This window comes from Engystomops pustulosus, chromosome 9 (assembly GCF_040894005.1).
Source record: "Engystomops pustulosus chromosome 9, aEngPut4.maternal, whole genome shotgun sequence".
Taxonomy (NCBI): Eukaryota; Metazoa; Chordata; class Amphibia; order Anura; family Leptodactylidae; genus Engystomops; species Engystomops pustulosus.
The window spans coordinates 2,742,464-2,764,090 of record NC_092419.1 but is presented as its reverse complement, the minus strand read 5'-3'; the positions used below and the strand labels follow the sequence as shown (position 1 = coordinate 2,764,090).

At 46.8% G+C, this 21,627-nt stretch overlaps 2 protein-coding genes across 2 annotated transcripts in view; one reads left to right on the top strand and one right to left on the bottom strand.

Annotated features, from left to right (window-relative positions):
• LOC140077578 (uncharacterized) overlaps positions 1 to 10,338 on the top strand; it is a 44,843-nt gene extending 34,505 nt beyond the window's left edge. The window contains exons 16-32 of the mRNA XM_072124850.1: positions 211 to 553; positions 1,011 to 1,212; positions 1,446 to 1,596; positions 1,793 to 1,971; positions 2,540 to 2,669; positions 3,207 to 3,446; positions 4,288 to 4,400; positions 4,812 to 5,110; positions 5,656 to 6,024; positions 6,473 to 6,615; positions 7,143 to 7,374; positions 7,958 to 8,036; positions 8,115 to 8,256; positions 8,341 to 8,648; positions 8,738 to 8,885; positions 9,105 to 9,202; positions 9,316 to 10,338. Of these exons, the coding sequence (XP_071980951.1) occupies positions 211 to 553; positions 1,011 to 1,212; positions 1,446 to 1,596; positions 1,793 to 1,971; positions 2,540 to 2,669; positions 3,207 to 3,446; positions 4,288 to 4,400; positions 4,812 to 5,110; positions 5,656 to 6,024; positions 6,473 to 6,615; positions 7,143 to 7,374; positions 7,958 to 8,036; positions 8,115 to 8,256; positions 8,341 to 8,648; positions 8,738 to 8,885; positions 9,105 to 9,202; positions 9,316 to 10,170 (4,031 nt within the window). The 3' untranslated portion in view covers positions 10,171 to 10,338. The remainder of the gene's footprint in view (positions 1 to 210; positions 554 to 1,010; positions 1,213 to 1,445; positions 1,597 to 1,792; positions 1,972 to 2,539; positions 2,670 to 3,206; positions 3,447 to 4,287; positions 4,401 to 4,811; positions 5,111 to 5,655; positions 6,025 to 6,472; positions 6,616 to 7,142; positions 7,375 to 7,957; positions 8,037 to 8,114; positions 8,257 to 8,340; positions 8,649 to 8,737; positions 8,886 to 9,104; positions 9,203 to 9,315) is intronic.
• Positions 10,339 to 12,050: 1,712 nt separating this feature from the next.
• Positions 12,051 to 19,281, bottom strand: GPSM3 (G protein signaling modulator 3). Its single transcript, XM_072124846.1, has 3 exons — positions 19,150 to 19,281; positions 14,254 to 14,555; positions 12,051 to 12,993 (listed from the first exon to the last, which is right to left on the bottom strand). Exons 1-3 carry the CDS (start codon positions 19,274 to 19,276, stop codon positions 12,847 to 12,849), a joined length of 576 nt encoding a protein of 191 aa, XP_071980947.1. The 5' UTR covers positions 19,277 to 19,281; the 3' UTR covers positions 12,051 to 12,846.
• Between the last annotated feature and the right edge of the window lie 2,346 nt (positions 19,282 to 21,627).

The window sequence follows — 21,627 nt, the reverse complement described above, 5'->3', positions numbered from 1 at the left end:
CTTTACATCCCCGAACATATAAGTAATCCCAACGCTAAGGGCCAAGCACCCACCCCGGTACCAGCTACACCGGTCTCTAAAACTGATGAAGCCTTCAGGTTCTAATATGACATTATCCTATATAGTCATATCCCTACCTAGAAGATACTGAGTGATGGTCCTGCCTTGTGTCCTTCTTACTCACATTATATTATCTTCTCATCCTTAAAGACATCTGCCAGAACGGAGGAACCTGCACAAGTCTCGTTGACTCCTTTACATGTTCTTGCTCCTCTGGATACACGGGGAAGTTGTGTGAAGAGACTGTGGACAGCTGTAAAAGTTCTCCCTGCCAAAATGGTGGAACGTGCACAAGTCTTGTTGACTCCTTTATATGTTCTTGTCCTTCTGGATATATGGGAAAGTTGTGTGAAGAGGTTGTAGACAACTGTGAAAGTTCTCCCTGCCAAAATGGAGGAACCTGCAGGAAACAAAGTAACTCTTACAAATGTGACTGCGCCCGAGGATACGAGGGAAGCAACTGCGAGGTCAACACTCAGGACTGCACCAACAGGTGAGATACGTAATAGTGAGATACATGATCACGGTCCTCCGGTCATCTGTATAGTCCATCTCTCCATTATTCTTCTGGTTCTTCTGGTTCTGGTGCAGGTACATTCTACGTTTTGGAACAATCAAGGCTTTGGCTGCTTTGTTGGCAGGTTTTGAATATGTATGACCTGAAGAAGACCATTGGCCACCTCCAACAACTCCATCTCTTAGTGTCATCTCATGGTCCCCGTTCTGTTAATTCTGGTGCAGTTCTATAACCATCGCTATTCTTACGTAATCAGTGCTATGGACTTCACCGTCCAATATGATCTCCTCCAGCCCAAGTTCCTCCATCATTGGACCAGAACTTATTAAAAGATGGAAAGATTTGAAGTTGGTGTAGATGGTGAAATGTCCTCTGAGATATAACAATATCTATAGTTTACTACTTTTATTTATTTTGTGTTGTCTCCATTCAGTTCTTGTCTTAATGGAGGCACCTGTGTGGATGGCGTTGCCTCCTTCACCTGCCTGTGCCCAGAGAGGTTCACAGGGAGCCAGTGTCAGGAACAAGGGACATTCTGCAAACCAGAACCGTGCAAGAATGGGGGCACCTGCCATGATGTCCCGGGAGGCTACATCTGCTCCTGTCCTGAGATCTACACAGGGGACATCTGTGAGGTCAGAAATATTACACCACGTCGAGGTCCATCAGCCAAGTCCATGCAGTCATTTGTCAAACCTCATGCATTTTATAAAACCACAAGTCCCTGTGGCACCTTTGTATGACAACTCCATCCAAGTCCAAGTCATGGTCTTCCTGCTTTTCCACAGATCATTGTCAACTACTTCTTTATTACAGTTTGTTATACATCATATTAACCCTATGGTTTACTCTACTGTTATGTATCCAGGACACCGTAGATTTCTGTGCTCGCAAGCCGTGCCAAAACGGAGGCACCTGCTCTCAGAAGGGCTTCAACTATCGCTGCTTCTGTGACCTCGGATGGAGCGGAAGTCACTGTGAGACGTCTCTTCAGTCCTGCAAGACCTCAGATTCCAGAGGTAACAAATGTTTTCTATGATACCTCCACAAATTCCAATGTAATTTATAAGTTCCTTCCTATCCTCAAGAGGTGAATGCAAGTCTACTATTAATTTCTATATATCTCTCTCGGGTCTTATCCAGGGACGGGTCTCCCCACTGGACTTATGGTTGACAATTATACAAGGTTTTATTTTTGAATTCCTCATTTGATAGGAGTAAACCCTCTATGTAGTGGACATGGACGCTGTGTGGAGTCTGGTACGTCCTACGCCTGTGACTGTTTCCCTGGGTACTCCGGTGCTCTCTGCCAGGAGAAGATAGGTCCCTGCCAGCCCAATCCTTGTAAAAATGGTGGCCACTGCTGGGAAGTTTCTGGTTCATTTTCTTGCCAGGTAAATAAAGATCCTTCTGAATTCATGGACACGAATAAGTTCACAGATCTAATGCGGAGGACAAGCCACATTCACAGAGAGGACCCAGAGCCATCAGGGGTCCCAGTAATTGGGGGTCTTAGGACATGTTACCCATTATCAGAAGTGGTGGGCACATTAATACGCAGAAAAGTGAATATTATCTACAAAACATTGAGCAATGAGATTTAAGAGATTTAAGAGCCATTTTATGAGGTTCACCAAGTTCATCAGGACTTTCTGACGCCTAGTACAACAGGAACGCTCACTGATGGTCACCAAAGATGGAGCTAGATATTCTTACAGCCGGGGCAAAGGTTTAGTCTTCTCTCATGACCTCTGTTAAATACCCTGGTCAAAACTTCCCTCCCACCCCAAACCTGAACCTCAATCTCACAGGTGATGTTATTTCCCATACATTGAGGTCACAAGTAAATGGTTCCCAAGGCCATATACAGTATAAATTGAGAATTGGGAATGTTGGGGTCATTATACTGACGCGGGCAATTGTCTCTACCTACTCATTGATGTTTAATTTCCACTTTTTTAGTGCCCTCCTGGTTATTTAGGTAAAACCTGCGCAGAAAGAGATCCGTGCCAACCACAGCCATGCCGGCACAATGGAGTGTGTGTGCCCCAAGGTGGCAGCTATCACTGTGTATGTCCCATAGGAACCCAAGGTAAGGGAATAGCATATCGGCCGTATGTGGGTGATAACACAGAGCAGTACACCTGGAAACAATAGCTCAAACAAAAGCCTGAAGTTGAATCAGGCAGAGAAGAGTATAAGTACCCATGGGTATACACTGGCAAACAGCTGACAACTTTTCTCCTAAACATATACAATGTATGGTTCAGCCTTGCATGCATGTGTTCTCTATAGAGAGCCGAAAGCCTGAGCAAACACTTAAAGTGAAGTATGGAAAATTACACGGAACACTTCTTCCTTCTGGAACCACCTTTGGCTTCTGCTTCAAAAAGCTTCAAAAACTGCAGTGGTCCTGATCAAACCCCCCCCCCCCCCCCATGTGCCCTAATTGTGGCTACTAGAATCTGCCCATAAATGTGTCCTATAATAATGTCCTGAATAATAGCAGTTTCCCTTAATAGTTACCTACACAATGCTAGAAAGGCATCAGTGGTGACCCCATGGCGGTACCATACAGGTGTGAGCAAGGCTACAGGTATAAGAACCCAATCTTCTCCTCTCTTCTCAGGAGCTCAGTGTGAAACCAACATTGATGATTGTGCCACCTCTGAGCCCCGCTGTTTTCATGGGGGCACGTGTCTGGATAAGGTTGGTGGTTTCACTTGCATATGTCCTCAAGGCTATGTAGGAGATCGCTGTGAAGGGGATGTGAACGAGTGTCTCTTCAACCCATGTGACCCACGAGGGACACTTACCTGCACTGAAGTGACCAATGGCTTCCAATGTCAGTGCCATCAAAATTATACTGGTAAGTCATCATAACCCTCCAGGTCTACAGAATAGGAAAATCAAGTGTGATACCAGAGCAGAAGAGTCAGGGAGTTATTGGGGGTCATTTACTAAGGGCCCGATTCGTGTTTTCCCGACGTGTTACCCGAATATTTCCGCTTTGCGCCGATTTCCCCTGAATTGCCCCAGGATTTTGGCGCACGCGATCGGATTGTGGTGCATCGGCGCCGGCATGCGCGCGCCGTAAATGGGGGGGGGGGCGTGGCCGAGCGGAAACCCGACGGATTCGGAAAAACCGGCGCATTTAAAAAAAGAAATGTGTCGCTTGGGACGCGCTTACCTTCACTCAGCCCGAGCCGGTGAACTCCAGTGCGTTCAGATGCTTTTCAGCACAGCAGCGCCACCTGGTGGACGGCGGAGGCACTGCCTTGATGAATCCCGGCCGGACCCGAATCCAGCGCAGAGAACGCACCGCTGGATCGCGAACGGACCGGGTAAGTAAATCTGCCCCATTATCTGTAGCTTTCCATACAAGGGTCGGTATAATCTGAGAGGGTCCAGACTGTGCAGCTCGACACCAATGGAGAATTAGGGGGGTTATTGTTGCTATTTTGGGGTGGCCACGTGCCTTGTTACATATTGTCATAGCTGCTCCACCACATTATTGTCCACGCCTTGTCATGGGGTTGTGTGCACCTACATAGAAGCCTATTGATGGATTCATAATACTATTAATATTACGGTATCTCGAATTTTATGATTTGGAAACATAAATAAGCAAATTAAACTGGATTCCCAAGACGGAATTTAAAACATTTTCTCAAAATTTCACTTTCTATGTTGAATATTTTTTTTCTCAGGTCAAAGGTGTGAAAATACAATCAGTGTCTGTGATCATAACCCGTGTGAGAATGGTGGACTCTGTGCCGTGGCCCTAAGCAGCCATCTTGGATTCATATGCACTTGTCCCAAGGTAATTACGACTAACAATTGTCTAATGTATCAAGATGTATCAAGGTGCCGCCCAACGGACTAACGGCGACTGGAGTGGCCTATCCTATAGACAACCCATTGATAGAGTCTGATTGAGGAAGGTTCTGAGAGGTCGTTAGTTGTCAATTTGCAACACCTGTTCATTCCTATCACACATAATATTGCAACACGAGGGGGCCAGACAGGGGACACCTTCATAGGGCAGGAGGCCAACCTCTTATCACCCATGTAGACAAGGTTTGCCCCTTATCTGGAACTTTCATTCTAGAAATTTAAATCTAAAAAGGCTACAAACCCTATGGCACTCTGCAGAATTCTGATATTACATTGAGGTTTATAGGTCACTGTCTGATCCCATTACGGTCCCTATGAATGTTTTCGCTTTCTTTAGGGATATTCTGGACCGACCTGCACCACCAACATCTGCTCCTCATTTACTTGCTCTAATGGTGGGAATTGTTTATTGAGAATGGACGGGAAACCTTATTGTAATTGTTCCCATGGCTTCACTGGACCAAGATGCCAACAGTACGTGGGACCACCTACCTCCTCACCTTCTCACGGCCCTTGGAAACAATGTCCACACACAGATTGTCGGAGGAACTTTCGAAATGGAATTTGTGACCAACAATGTAATAATAAAGCTTGTCTGTATGATGGGTTTGACTGTGAGACTACAAGAACCTGCAAGTAAGTCAGGGATTCATAAGGACATGTTGTATCGTGGATGTTGTATCATAGATGTTGTATCGTGGATGTTGTATCATAGATGTTGCACCGTGGATGTTGTACCGTGGATGTTGTACCGTGGATATTGTAGCGTGGATGTTGTAGCGTGGATGTTGTACCGTGGATGTTGTATCATAGATGTTGCACCGTGGATGTTGTACCGTGGATGTTGTGTCGTGGATGTTGTGTCATGGTTGTTGTACCGTGGATGTTGTAACGTGGATGTTGTACCGTGGATGTTGTAGCGTGGATGTTGTAGCGTGGATGTTGTACGGTGGATGTTGTAGCGTGGATGTTGTATCGTGGATGTTGTATCGTGGATGTTGTATCGTGGATGTTGTATCATAGATGTATCAAGATAGAACATGGCTCCAGGTCAGGGCTACGTGGCCTATTTATCTGCATTCAATTCTCTTCTATGTGACTGACAAGGACCGTGGTGTCCTCAGAAGCTGGGCCTCCTTTTCTGTCTCTTCTTCTTACTCCTCTTCTCCCTCTTCCCACAGTCTTCTCTATAACAAGTACTGCCTCGATCACTTTGCCAATGGTCACTGTGAGAAGGGATGTGATAACGCCGAGTGCGGCTGGGATGGAGGTGACTGCTCCGGACAGGAGAACCCTGAAGGGATGGTCATCCTGGTTCTTAGTGACAATGGCTCCGTACTCAACCGGAACGATGTCAATAGGCTCCTGCGCTTTCTGTCCGTGCACCTACATGCAAGGTTACGACTGGCGAAAGACAAGAATGGAGATAAGTTGTTCAGGTTGAATAAAGGAAATGACCCTCAAAATTTGGATCCAGAGAAGTTGGAAAGGTGGAAGGATGAAGGTGCCACAAAACCAAGAGAAGAACAGGTTGAAAAAGAGACTATTGGGTAAGTGGAATGTAAGAGACTGATAAGAAGGTGGAGCAAAACCAAAACCTATTGGGGCAGATTTACTTACCCGGCCCATTCGCGATCCAGCGGCGCGTTCTCTGCGGTGGATTCGGGTCTTCCGGCGATTCACTAAGGTAGTTCCAACGACGTCCACCAGGTGTCGCTGCTGCGCTGAAGTTCTCCGGAATGCACTGATGTTCACCAAGCCGGACCAAGTGAAGGTAAGCGCGAGGCCTGCGCCACTTTTTTTTTTTTTAAATGCGGCGGTTTTTCCGAATCCGTCGGGTTTTCGCTCACGAACGCCGCCCGATTTCCGCCGCGTGCGCCAAAATCCCAGGGCAATACAGGGAAAATCGTCGGAAATATTCGGGTAACACGTCGGGAAAACGCGAATCGGGCCCTTAGTAAATGACCCCCACTGTGTCTAATGGCTTTTGTTCTCCAGGTGTGTCCTGTACATGGAGATACTCAACCCCTACTGTCCGTTCACTTCATGTATTGACACCTCGGAAGAGGCTGCAAACTTTTTAGAAGCTCTGAATGAGACCGTTCCGCCGTATACTTTTCTGGAAGTTAGTCATATTTCAGGTAAGTTTATGCCATGTAAACCTTGGGCTGTAGGTCACGTTTCTATAAATGTCCGTGGATTGTGAGGGAACCATCAGCAGAATTCAGTCATGATCATCTGGTAGATATATTGGCGGCTCTTCCCAGACTATCCAGCTCCTGCACAAGTTTTATTGAGTATGAAGTGTAATAAGTGACTCTTCCACTAGTGGGAAAAAGGAATTGGAGAAACTCAACCCATGGAGAATGGTGGAGAATGGGTTACACCTTAGAAGGACTGGACTGGTTCTGGTTGTACTTAGTCCTCTGCTTTCTTCATATCTGCTGTCTCAAAGGAGACCCGTCCTCCTTCCAGTATCCTTAGATAAGATTATAGTTGTGCAACATTAACACCCAACATCAAAACCTCACAGAAATATCCAAGTTAAAAGGAGAGGAAGGAACAACCTCCCAGATGGTGACTTTGACTCTTAGTAATTATGACATTCTTGGAGTCCTGTCCTTCTGTCATCTAATATTTAACCTTCTGTGTTTGTATTTTACATCAGTCCAGGCGCCCTCCACCCCGAGCTCCCCGATCCCAATCCATCAGACGACATGGTTTTTGCCAGTCAGTGTTGTCTTTGCATTGATTGTGATAGTGGTGGCCATCGTTGGAGTGAAAGTCGGCAGGAAGCGCCAGCATGGTACCTTATGGCTGCCGTCCGGCTTCAACCGCCATCGAGCCCAGGAGGGGAGCAGGAGGCGAGAACCTGTGGGTGAAGATTCTGTGCGGCTCAAGTGAGTTCATTTTCCATTTAGGTTTTTCAGGTCTTGATCTTTGTGAAAGAAACAATGGAAAAAAGTATTTTTTTGTAATGAGGACAGCGACTCCGGACAATGGGGACAGTGAGACAGGACAGTGAACCTTAAAACTACAGCCCCCCAACAGCCCTACGGGCTTGTCTTATGGTATCCATGTGATAACAAATAACACTAAGGGAGGTTGATAATCTGGGTCACAACAGAAATAGTAAATAAGGCACAAAATCACAGATACAAAGACTAGTCAGGTGCGAAAGCCAATACTGGAAATACAGAAGTAGCAAAATACGGACCATTGGGCTAGCAAAGAATCTTTAACCAGCAAAGAGCATTACACACGCAGGGTATTATGTCTGTATGATGTGTGCTCCAGGTGAAAGGCGCAGAGCTCTGAGAACCTGGAGCAATGTTTGCAGAGCCGGGCAAGGGAGTGTCAATCCACAGTCCAGCCACTAAAGCCCTGTTCAGACTGATGAAATTCACAGTCTTCTCAGACCCTGCAGCAGATTTTATTATGGGATCAATACTAAAAGAAAAACATTATCTCCCCCTGATTTAGGCCTCTGAAACATGATTCCGGTTATGACGATTCAGGTCCAGAAGAAGGAATTGTCCCACCAAAATCTAGAAGACTAAAAGTAAGACTTATTGAATATCTTCACTTCTTCCAGGAGGAGCTCATCCGTATCCTGATCTTCTGTATTTTGATCCTACAGATTAATACAGACCCGACCATTCTGGATCATCGACAGTGGAGTCAACAACATATTGACGCTGGAGTCCGTTTCCCACAATGCATTGCTCTCACCCCACCCCAGGAGGACCCTGATAGCAGAGACATTGACGTGAGAGGTCCAGGTGGGTTGCGGTCTATGAGATCTTCTCACGCTTATAAATCTCGGTGGTCTCATTCTCCTACTTCTTTCCTTCATTCCGTGATAGACGGAGTGACTCCGCTGATGTCCGCCATCTGTGCGGGAGGAGGACTAGAACCTGTAGGAGGAGGTGTAGATCCACCAGAGGTGGAAAGCTCAGCGAGTGTCATTGTGGACCTCATCGGCCAGGGGGCCAGCCTCAATGCCCAGACCGACTCCACCGGAGAAACGGCTCTTCATCTCGCTGCTCGATTTTCCAGACAAGATGCCATCAAGTGTATGTTAGATGCAGGAGCTGACACCAATATCCAGGACAGGCTGGGGAGGACCCCACTCCACACGGCTATCGCTGCCGATGCTCTGGGCGCCTTCCAGGTAACGTGAGAAAAAGGGGAAAACACTAAACATTCGTAGAGACAGATTTTTACCGTACAAATATTTTTTTCTTCTTCTTTCTCCTGGAGACGCTCTTGAGATGCCGTCAGACCGATATCGACGCTCGGATGAATGATGGATGCACACCTCTAATCTTGGCCTCTCGTCTACCTGTACAAAACATGGTGGAAGAACTTGTGGCGTGCGGTGCAGATATCGGAGCGACGGATAACAGAGGTATCAGCTTAGACTCGTTGTGGATGATGAAGACTCGATATTGGATGAAACTTTAGTTGACATTGATGGTTGATGGATTATTTCCCTGCAATGTAACTTGAAGCTTTCACCAAACTGAGCATCTCCTCGAGAAACCTCTGCCGGCCAGTCAGTCTGGTTCATGGGACTGTGTGACCTGTTACCTGTTACTCTTACCTGTTCATCTCCCATCTTCTATAGGTAAATCTGCTCTGCATTGGGCTGCGGCAGTGAATAATGTTCCAGCAATGAAGACCCTACTGAGCAACGGAGCAAACAAGGATCTGCAAGACAAAAGGGTAAGAAGGGCAGAAGGGCAACATGCACTCATGGTGGTCGTGTGTATAACTTGTCTTACTACAATGACCCATGTGCCTAATATTGTGTCTACTCTTATATTACAATCCAATAGGACCAGACCGCGCTCTTCCTCGCTGCTCGAGAAGGAAGTTATGAAGCTGTTCGGCTGCTCCTTGAACAACAAGCAGATCGTGACCTAGCAGACCACGTGGGTCACCAGCCACGACATGCAGCCAGAGATCGTGGTCATAGGGATATCTTACGACTTCTAGAAGAAAGCAGCCAATTGTTGAATAGGAACACGCCCGCTGCCCCAAACACTGGAGCTCCTCAGCTGAAGAAGACCCCCCGACCTCGACCCAAGGAACCTGTCAAACCTCCCCCTTTACCTCACATAGACTTGAGCAGTTCTTGTTACCACAGTGCTCCTCCTGGTTCTGCTCCACCCTATCTACCAGGAACCCAAACAGAAGCCAACTGCTGCCAATCACATCTTGGCATGGTCAACTATGGAGGAAATTGTGCGCCTTACCCTCGAAGTGGCTCGTTCTCCTCCGGCGTGGCACAATGTCAGTGGGGCGGCCATCGAGGATGGAAGGTTCACTTCTGCCCATCAGGTTGTACGGTGCCTGAAGCTTCATATTCGGGGGGAGGACAGCAGATGTCTCCTCATGCCCACTGGTTACCAGAAGCGCATTATCCCAAGTCACCAAACTGTCAGAATACCGTGCCCAACTATTGTTCTACTCCGGCAATGGAGCATCCATCTAACAAAGACGTGTCCAGTCCTCATGCAGAGCAGATTGGGCATAATATATATTTAACCCCTCCATCTTCACAGTATGGTTACCCTTCTCCAGCGAGCCCAGAAGAAACACAGTCAACACAAAAGACGTGTCTGCATCACCATCCATTTCTTACTCCTTCTCCAGAGTCCAGAAACCCCTGGGGTATTGCTTCACCATGAGCTCATCAAGATGTCTTACCAAAGATGGGGCAATGCCACCAACACCAGAACAGGGCGTCTTTATACCCTCAATGTTTATGTTATATTGTCTTCTTCAAGGCTGATGTAGAGGGAGCTTTATCTCAGAGGCTTGAGATTCAAAGAAATCTAAAAAATTGTTGTATCATGGGCTCACAAAGAAAGATGATGGGACCTTTCAGCTCGGTGTAGGCTTCCGGTCATTGTGGCCACTGGCCTCGGTGCAGACAATTCTGAAACCATCTTTCCTTCCCCGTTGTAAATGTGACTGTTCTGGCGTTAGGTGTTGGGTGTCCTTGGTCAGGGCTTGAGGATACCCAGACGTCGCATTCGTCCAGGTTGGGTGACACTGTACTAGACTCTAATGTGGTCACGGTAAAGGCAGCTTTACAATATTATATATAAAACACATGTAATAGATTTGGGTTCATCTTCTTCCCTTCTTTACATTCTCTCTCCATTGTTCCTCTTATCATTGTGATGCTCAGTGATTATACTGCAGCTGCATCCCCCTCCTCTCCCTCCTAACACTTAGTATTATTAGATGGATTTTCTGACCTCCCATTGTACGTTCATACAACTTTCAATCTGGAGAAGAATTTGTAGCAAAAATCCAGAGGTGGCAGAAGGAGAGGAACAATTCCCTAATTTGTGATTCCCCTGATATATCAGGACATTACATCGTAACACGGAATCCGGAGCAATGACGGACACTATGGACAGCACTTAGACATCAGCCATCGCACTTTCCCTGTTATCTTGTGTATATTTTCTATTAAACCAATGGGAAATATGTTCTCGCGGTGTTGACACTTTCTTGCCCCCCGATGTCCCCTATGAAGTGTTAGGGGGTCTTCTGATTATAATAAGTGGGTGCTATGATGAAAGGGAGGAGAATAACACAAAACTCAATCATTTTACTTATTGAAACTTTTGCATTTATTTCTAAGATTTTACAGCAGACACAAAACAGCAGGAAAGAAAAATGGCGACATTCACCCCGAATGATAAAGAAACCGAATATTATCCTCTAACTACAGCGGATGAGAATGGAGAATACGATCTGCGCTGTGTAATCCCCCCCTATAGATCCAGAACTGGGAGTGGTTGTCCATCACCCGGCTGTGTAGTGGTCGGACCTGGATCTAATGGCGTGCGGCCACTACATTGCGCATCGTGGTTACTATGTGGTTGGGGCCGGTGACCTGGGATTGTGTTTAGGGCTCTGAAAGCTTTGGATCTCAGAAGATAAAAGCCCAAGACAAAAAAAAATGAATAAAGGTCTCACCAGAAAAATCTGATTACTAGTGCGGCCGTTCATTGATGCTGTAGTAATCAGATTTTTAGTAAAATTACTGATTTTTGCTTAAGAACTTTTGTAAATTTCTGAATTTAAATGGCTACAATATAACTTTGGAGACTTTCAACGTGTTCTGACTTTTTGGTACCAGTGGGTCAGGATTTCTTCACATGTTGTGACTCCTCATGGAAGACCAAGTGCTCTGCCCTACGACCCAATGGAGCCGATTGACCCATAACGTGTTGTCCACTTTCCGCTTTGTTCTTCTTCCCAGAATTACTTCTAGAACCTCCAATGCAAATTGGAAAATAGTGGAAACTTGTGACATGTGATGGACAGACGCATTCCTAGCTGCGCCTATCGGGTTCTATGGTGCAGAGAATTCTGGGAGATCTCCCTGGATGTAAAGTATTTCACGTATACAAAAAATCAGCAGGACCAAAGTGGCACATACGGCATTGACACCACGAAACCGAAGGGGCCGAGACCTCTAAACCTACAGAACTAAATCCTACGGCAAATAAGCCCAATGGACAAGTTACTAAAAAGCAGAAGCTGAAAATCTGAACCTGTAATCGATTTAATAATGAGATCAAGTAGAAGGTGTGAAATTTACCCTCATAAGAACCTATTACAGTCGTCTCATCCGATACAGAACAATCGTCAGGCCGGAGCGGGGGGGCAGTAACCCGGGCAGCTGGTGCACATTGCCTTATATTACCGTGTATGGTGGCCATGAGGTGGTCACTCAGACTGGAGACCTGGATGGGGGACCCCGAGAGCTGCTCCTTAGGCAGTGGCCCAGGGTCCATGGTGAAGGGACTTACTATTCCAAGTGTTGGGGTCAATGACCATCGCTCGTAGATCACTCCTAGTCCATTGAAGACCTCAGATCTTTACTTTCCACTCTCACACATCAAAGTCTCGGTCTTCTAATCATCTTTGAGATGTTACGTTTAGACATTTTGTTGCCACCCGTTTGCCGACATGGAAAGGTTTATTGGCAGTGAATCGGGAATGTTGTGTTCTGTAGGATTGGATTGTGTCTTCCCAGATGATCCAAGAACGTTCTTAGGCTTTTCTTAATGTGAGGGTCTAACGAATATTCCTAAAGGCACAGACAATATGAAAACTTAATTTGACCCCAACTGTTAAAAAAATAAAAGCCTCTTCCCCGTCTTCCTCCAGAAAACGAGTCCCTTCCCATTTGGTTTCCTCTTCCACGTCGCATTTGCATTGTCCATAGTGAAAATCAAGAAAACCCCCAGAACTTCCCAGGGCAGGAGACAGACACAGGGGGGGCTGATAATTCGCTTTTTGGACAAGAGGGCGGAGCAAACCCTTCAGCCCATTACTTCTTAGGAACAAGCGCCCCCTAGCGCCTCGGGCAGTTCCACTCTTTGTTCATCCAATCGATTTCCCTGAAGGCGAAATAAGATCTCAAACAGATCTGAAGCGGCTTGTGAGATGGGGGGAGAGCTGCGCTGGTCGTTCATCCGCTGAGACTGCAAAGGGAATAACCCAAAATTAACAGTGAGAAATGTCCTCAACCTACAATTCTTACCTTTATTTATTGCTCCGAAGAATCACAAATTACAAAATCACAAAACTTTACAATTTGTAATCAACACTTTTTCTGTGTATACAGAACCTTTGCTGATAGTGAGGTTTCCATAGTAACAGACAATGTATCTTATGTGTAGTCAGATGATGTAATTCTGTCTCATCTCTGTATCTATACAGTAGATAAACCTGATAATCCGTTATTCCCCCTCCCCGGGGCCTCATCTGCATTACATAATCTCTAGGTTCTGCCCCTTTAGGTTCTGCCCCGGGATCCATCGCCCGTCCAGCCCGTGACCCCGGGTTTGGCTGACAACATGGAATTTACAATGAAAACAATTGTCTTTTCCTGTGGCTCTTCCTGGGAATTATTTCCAGGACTTTTTTTGTACTAAAAACCTCCCAAAGAAAAAAAACTCCATCCTCTAACCCTCGGCGGTGATGAGGATTTATGTTGCTGTATACTGTGTGTTATGTAGGTGACAGTTACCCCACCCCCCCATAGGGGGCAGAATTGGGTAAAATATTTCCAGCCAATGTCCAATAAGTTCCCATTCCCAGATCCTTCTGGCAGAAGGAGATGGTAAAGAACAAAAACCTCTGATTGGAGGATGGGAGGGGCAGGATCAGCCTCTGCCGGGGGCAGCTCAGGTCTTACAGGGGGATTCTGGGATATAATTATTGATCCCTACAATGGGTGAGTGGTGGGAGATCTGACCTGGCGCCCGCTGCTCATCATCTGTACCATTCAGCAGGTGTTTGTGGCTTAGGTCAATGGGACTGAGCTGCAGTTCCCCGATCAGCCACTGTACAGTGCATGGCGCTGCGCTCGGTAGGGAAGAAGCCAAAGCAACAACAAAAAAATATAAGAAGTCTTTGGTCATTAAGGACCAAAAATGGTCACGGACGTTAAGAGTTAATTTACATCTTTGGAAGGTGAGACCATATAGGTCGGGGGCACCAGCCATGAGGCGAGTTGATCCTTTGGCCTCAGGCATCACCAACTGCAGCCAGAAGGGGGCAGCATCAGGGGCGCAATCATCTGCTGTAAAACAGGACCTGACACCCGAAAATAGTGAGAATCCAAAAATCCGATGCAAGACATCTGGATATGGCGGAGGGTCCTGTGGTCTGCCCCGTGGTCTGCCCCGTGGTCTGCCCCGTGGTCTGTTCAATATTTTGCTTCAGGGGGCCGCGCCTACCTGGTGGCCCATGATGGTGTTGTACAGCTCCTCCTGGGCGGGTATTTTGATGGATGGGGGTTTCCTCCTGCGACTCCGCCCAGTCCACGATGTCCTCCGCCTGCGCTGAAGCTCCGAGACAATTCCCTTGTCATCAGATGGAAGAGAGAAATTGCGATACGTGGGCATCGAGAGGTGTCTCTTGGGTGGGAGGACGCGATCGGGCAGCAGAGCCCTCTGCTCATCCAGACGCCGGGTCTGAGCCGTACTGAGGAGCTCCAGGAATTCCTCCGTATGCAGGGAGAGGACTGAGGCCGAGAGCCCTGGAGACAAGAGGAGGCAGTGATGTCACAGTACAGGGGTAATACACACAGCGATGTCACAGTACAGGGATAATACACACAGCGATGTCACAGTACAGGGATAATACACACAGTGATGTCACAGTACAGGGATAATACACACAGCGATGTCACAGTACAGGGATAATACACACAGCGATGTCACAGTACAGGGATAATACACACAGTGATGTCACAGTACAGGGATAATACACACAGCGATGTCACAGGACAGGGATAATACACACAGTGATGTCACAGTACAGGGATAATACACACAGCGATGTCACAGTACAGGGATAATACACACAGTGATGTCACAGTACAGGGATAATACACACAGCGATGTCACAGTACAGGGATAATACACACAGCGATGTCACAGTACAGGATAATACACACAGTGATGTCACAGTACAGGGATAATACACACAGCGATGTCACAGTACAGGGATAATACACACAGCGATGTCACAGTACAGGATAATACACACAGTGATGTCACAGTACAGGGATAATACACACAGTGATGTCACAGTACAGGGATAATACACACAGCGATGTCACAGTACAGGGATAATACACACAGTGATGTCACAGTACAGGGATAATACACACACTGATGTCACAGTACAGGATAATACACACAGCGATGTCACAGTACAGGGATAATACACACAGCGATGTCACAGTACAGGGATAATACACACAGTGATGTCACAGTACAGAGATAATACACACAGTGATGTCACAGTACAGGGATAATACACACAGTGATGTCACAGTACAGGGATAATACACACAGCGATGTCACAGTACAGGGATAATACACACAGTGATGTCACAGTACAGAGATAATACACACAGTGATGTCACAGTACAGGGATAATACACACAGTGATGTCACAGTACAGGGATAATACACAAAGCGATGTCACAGTACAGAGATAATACACACAGCGATGTCACAGTACAGGGATAATACACAGTGATGTCACAGTACAGGGATAATACACACAGTGATGTCACAGTACAGGGATAATACACACAGTGATGTCACAGTACAGGGATAATACACACAGTGATGTCACAGTACAGAGATAATACACACAGCGATGTCACAGTACAGGGATAATACACACAGTGATGTCACAGTACAGAGATAATACACAGTGATGTCACAGTACAGGGATAATACACACAGTGATGTCACAGTACAGGGATAATACACACAGTGATGTCACAGTACAGAGATAATACACACAGTGATGTCACAGTACAGAGATAATACACACAGTGATGTCACAGTACAGGGATAATACACACAGTGATGTCACAGTACAGAGATAATACACACAGTGATGTCACAGTACAGAGATAATACACACAGTGATGTCACAGTACAGGGATAATACACACAGCGATGTCACAGTACAGAGATAATACACAGTGATGTCACAGTACAGGGATAATACACACAGCGATGTCACAGTACAGGGATACTACACACAGTGATATCACAGTACAGGGATAATACACACAGCGATGTCACAGTACAGGGATAATACACACAGTGATGTCACAGTACAGGGATAATACACACAGCGATGTCACAGTACAGGGATACTACACACAGTGATATCACAGTACAGGGATAATACACACAGTGATGTCACAGTACAGGGATAATACACACAGCGATGTCACAGTACAGGGATAATACACACAGCGATGTCACAGTACAGAGATAATACACACAGTGATGTCACAGTACAGGGATAATACACACAGTGATGTCACAGTACAGAGATAATACACACAGCGATGTCACAGTATAGAGATAATACACACAGTGATGTCACAGTACAGGGATAATACACACAGTGATGTCACAGTACAGAGATAATACACACAGTGATGTCACAGTACAGGGATAATACACACAGTGAAATCTATCCAGACACAATGGGGCTCATTTACTAAGGGTCCGGTTTGCGCATTTTCAGCAGGTTTCCCGTATTTTTTCGATTTGTGAAGTTTTTTCACTGTATTGCCCTGGGTTTTTGGCGCACACGATCGAATTGTGGCGCATCGGCGCCCGGCTTTCACGCAACAGAAACCCAACGGATTTCGGAAAAAACGCGGAATTTAGAAAAAAATTGTTTCGCAAAAATAGCACCGTAACGAAGAAAGTGAACTCCCGGCAGAACCCGAATTAGGGCAGATTTACTTACCCGGTCCTGGCGCAATCCAGCGGTGCGTTCTCCAACATGGATTTGCGTCCTGCCGGGAGTCACTAAGATCCTGCGCCCGATATCCTCCATGTGTCGCTTCCCCGTTCAGGTCCCAGGAGTTCACCTTCTTCTTCCTGGTGCATGGATCTTGCGACACAAATTCTTTTCTAAATTCTGCATTTTTTCCGAATTTGTCGGGTTTTTCGACGGCCACGCCCCTGATTTGTCGCGTGAATACCGGCGCCGATGCGCCACAATCCGATCGCATGCGCCAAAATCCCGGGGCAATTCAGTGCAAATCGGAAACATTCGGGAAACCCGGCAGAAAAACGTGATTCGGACCCTTAGTAAATCTGCCCCATTGTGTTACTCTGGGGGGGCCGTGTGACCCGTGTCTGGAGTCTGATCACTGATTCCCATTTGTAGAGGTAAGTCCCGCGGTTTTGGCTCCTTGTCCCATATTCTCAGGATCGGACCCAGATTTAGGTAGTTTGCTGCACGGCTGTATTATTCTATATGCAGCACTAGGTGGCGGTAGAGGAGTGCTCGTACACTGCAGAATACCTGGCATTACATGCAGCCACACAGGGCGGTATTACATGCAGCCACACAGGGCGGTATTACATGCAGCCACACAGGGCGGTATTACATGCAGCCACACAGGGCGGTATTACATGCAGCCACACAGGGCGGTATTACATGCAGCCACACAGGGCGGTATTACATGCAGCCACACAGGGCGGTATTACATGCAGCCACACAGGGCGGTATTACATGCAGCCACACAGGGCGGTATTACATGCAGCCACACAGGGCGGTATTACATGCAGCCACACAGGGCGGTATTACATGCAGCCACACAGGGCGGTATTACATGCAGCCACACAGGGCGGTTTAATTCCCCTTTTTGTGCTATTTTTGGAGTCCTGTACTGAGCAGTTCCTCTCTGTGTGACTGGAGCGAGATCTGACGCTGCGCCCGGATAATATACAACTTATTGTGGTTTCATTTGTGATAACGTTTATTGATCCCCAGAATCTCACGACCGTCATCTAATAATAGAAATATCCATGGACTGGAGGAAAGAGGAAGCGACGCTGAACCTCAGGATTTATACAGCCGGACGGCCATTAGGGAGGCCAATCGTGTGTAATGTGTTCCTAAAGGGAGGAAAAATCATTGTGTGTAGCAGCAGGACTGTGAAATATGGGTTTATAGTCCAGTAGTGTTTCCACACACTGCTGTGCGCTGTGCTCTGTGCAGCCAGTGTTATGTACTGTCCCCGGAGAGATGTGTAATCAGACCTCACACTGCTGTGCTCTGTGCTCTCTTCAGCCAGTGTTATGTATTGTCCCTGGAGAGATGTGTAATCAGACCTCACACTGCTGTGCTCTGTGCTCTGTGAAACTAGTGTTATGTATTGTCCCTGGAGAGATGTGTAATCAGACCTCACACTGCTGTGCTCTGTGCTCTCTGCAGCCAGTGTTATGTATTGTCCCCGGAGAGATGTGTAATCAGACCTCACACTGCTGTGCTCTGTGCTCTCTGCAGCCAGTGTTATGTATTGTCCCCGGAGAGATGTGTAATCAGACCTCACACTGCTGTGCTCTGTGCTCTCTGCAGCCAGTGTTATGTATTGTCCGTGGAGAGATGTGTAATCAGACCTCACACTGCTGTGCTCTGTGCTCTCTGCAGCCAGTGTTATGTATTGTCCCCGGAGAGATGTGTAATCAGACCTCACACTGCTGTGCTCTGTGCTCTCTGCAGCCAGTGTTATGTATTGTCCGTGGAGAGATGTGTAATCAGACCTCACACTGCTGTGCTCTCTGCAGCCAGTGTTATGTATTGTCCCTGGAGAGATGTGTAATCAGACCTCACACTGCTGTGCTCTGTGCTCTCTGCAGCCAGTGTTATGTATTGTCCCTGGAGAGATGTGTAATCAGACCTCACACTGCTGTGCTCTGTGCTCTCTGCAGTCAGTGTTATGTATTGTCCCTGGAGAGATGTATAATCAGACCTCACACTGCTGTGCTCTGTGCTCTCTGCAGCCAGTGTTATGTACTGTCCCTGGAGAGATGTATAATCAGACCTCACACTGCTGTGCCCTGTGCTCTCTGCAGCCAGTGCTATGTATTGTCCCTGGAGAGATGTGTAATCAGACCTCACACTGCTGTGCTCTGTGCTCTCTGCAGCCAGTGTTATGTACTGTCCCTGGAGAGATGTATAATCAGACCTCACACTGCTGTGCTCTGTCACTTATATATATATGTGAGTAACGTGCAGTTACTTGCCTGGGACGTGCAGCGGAGTATAAGCACCACATATGGGGGGGGGGCACCTACCTCTCCTCTCACCGGACGGGGACGGGGGGGCGGACCTCCAGGGTCTATGTCCGGCCCCCACTACGTCCGTGGATGCGCTTGCGTTGTCGAGGAAGACGCTCTCCATTTCCTGGAATTGTGGAGACATCGGGGGAGACTGCGCCGGGAAGAGACACAAACATTTCCATCATTAGGTACAAAGTAACAAAATTACTGAACCCAAATGTAACCCCCACTATGTATAACTACTGCTCATGTGTGACCCCCCACTATGTATAACTACTCCTCATGTGTGACCCCCCACTATGTATAACTACTGCTCATGTGTGACCCCCACTATGTATAACTACTGCTCATGTGTGACCCCCCACTATGTATAACTACTCCTCATGTGTGACCCCCCACTATGTATAACTACTCCTCATGTGTGACCCCCCACTATGTATAACTACTCCTCATGTGTGACCCCCCACTATGTATAACTACTGCTCATGTGTGACCCCCACTATGTATAACTACTGCTCATGTGTGACCCCCCACTATGTATAACTACTGCTCATGTGTGACCCCCCACTATGTATAACTACTGCTCATGTGTGGCCCCCACTATGTATAACTACTGCTCATGTGTGGCCCCCACTATGTATAACTACTGCTCATGTGTGACCCCCACTATGTATAACTACTCCTCATGTGTGACCCCCACTATGTATAACTACTCCTCATGTGTGCCCCCCACTATGTATAACTACTGCTCATGTGTGACCCCACTATGTATAACTACTCCTCATGTGTGACCCCCACTATGTATAACTACTGCTCATGTGTGACCCCCACTATGTATAACTACTGCTCATGTGTGACCCCCCCTATGTATAACTACTCCTCATGTGTGACCCCCACTATGTATAACTACTCCTCATGTGTGACCCCCACTATGTATAACTACTCCTCATGTGTGACCCCCCACTATGTATAACTACTCCTCATGTGTGACCCCCACTATGTATAACTACTCCTCATGTGTGACCCCCACTATGTATAACTACTCCTCATGTGTGACCCCCCCTATGTATAACTACTCCTCATGTGTGACCCCCACTATGTATAACTACTCCTCATGTGTGACCCCCACTATGTATAACTACTCCTCATGTGTGACCCCACTATGTATAACTACTGCTCATGTGTGACCCCCCCTATGTATAACTACTGCTCATGTGTGACCCCACTATGTATAACTACTGCTCATGTGTGACCCCCACTATGTATAACTACTGCTCATGTGTGACCCCCACTATGTATAACTACTGCTCATGTGTGACCCCCACTATGTATAACTACTCCTCATGTGTGACCCCACTATGTATAACTACTCCTCATGTGTGACCCCCCCTATGTATAACTACTGCTCATGTGTGACCCCCACTATGTATAACTACTCCTCATGTGTGACCCCACTATGTATAACTACTCCTCATGTGTGACCCCCACTATGTATAACTACTGCTCATGTGTGACCCCACTATGTATAACTACTCCTCATGTGTGACCCCCACTATGTATAACTACTCCTCATGTGTGACCCCCACTATGTATAACTACTGCTCATGTGTGACCCCACTATGTATAACTACTCCTCATGTGTGACCCCACTATGTATAACTACTGCTCATGTGTGACCTCACTATGTATAACTACTCCTCATGTGTGACCCCACTATGTATAACTACTCCTCATGTGTGACCCCCCACTATGTATAACTACTGCTCATGTGTGACCCCCACTATGTATAACTACTCCTCATGTGTGACCCCACTATGTATAACTACTCCTCATGTGTGACCCCCACTATGTATAACTACTCCTCATGTGTGACCCCCACTATGTATAACTACTGCTCATGTGTGACCCCCACTATGTATAACTACTGCTCATGTGTGACCCCCACTATGTATAACTACTCCTCATGTGTGCCCCCCACTATGTATAACTACTCCTCATGTGTGACCTCACTATGTATAACTACTCCTCATGTGTGACCCCCACTATGTATAACTACTCCTCATGTGTGACCCCCACTATGTATAACTACTGCTCATGTGTGACCTCACTATGTATAACTACTCCTCATGTGTGACCCCCACTATGTATAACTACTCCTCATGTGTGCCCCCCACTATGTATAACTACTCCTCATGTGTGCCCCCCACTATGTATAACTACTCCTCATGTGTGACCCCACTATGTATAACTACTGCTCATGTGTGACCCCACTATGTATAACTACTGCTCATGTGTGACCCCCACTATGTATAACTACTCCTCATGTGTGACCCCCACTATGTATAACTACTCCTCATGTGTGACCCCCACTATGTATAACTACTCCTCATGTGTGACCCCCACTATGTATAACTACTCCTCATGTGTGACCCCCACTATGTATAACTACTCCTCATGTGTGACCCCCACTATGTATAACTACTCCTCATGTGT

What these genes read in the sequence shown, in the direction of transcription:
- GPSM3 (XM_072124846.1), bottom strand. Translation starts at nt 19,276, where the DNA reads ATGTCTCCACAATTCCAGGAAATGGAGAGCGTCTTCCTCGACAACGCA. An exon ending in CCCGTCCGGTGAGAGGAGAG is followed by an intron (nt 14,556 to 19,149) that starts GTAGGTGCCCCC and finishes TCTTGTCTCCAG; the next exon opens with GGCTCTCGGCCTCAGTCCTC. An exon ending in ACACCATCATGGGCCACCAG is followed by an intron (nt 12,994 to 14,253) that starts GTAGGCGCGGCC and finishes TTCCCTTTGCAG; the next exon opens with TCTCAGCGGATGAACGACCA.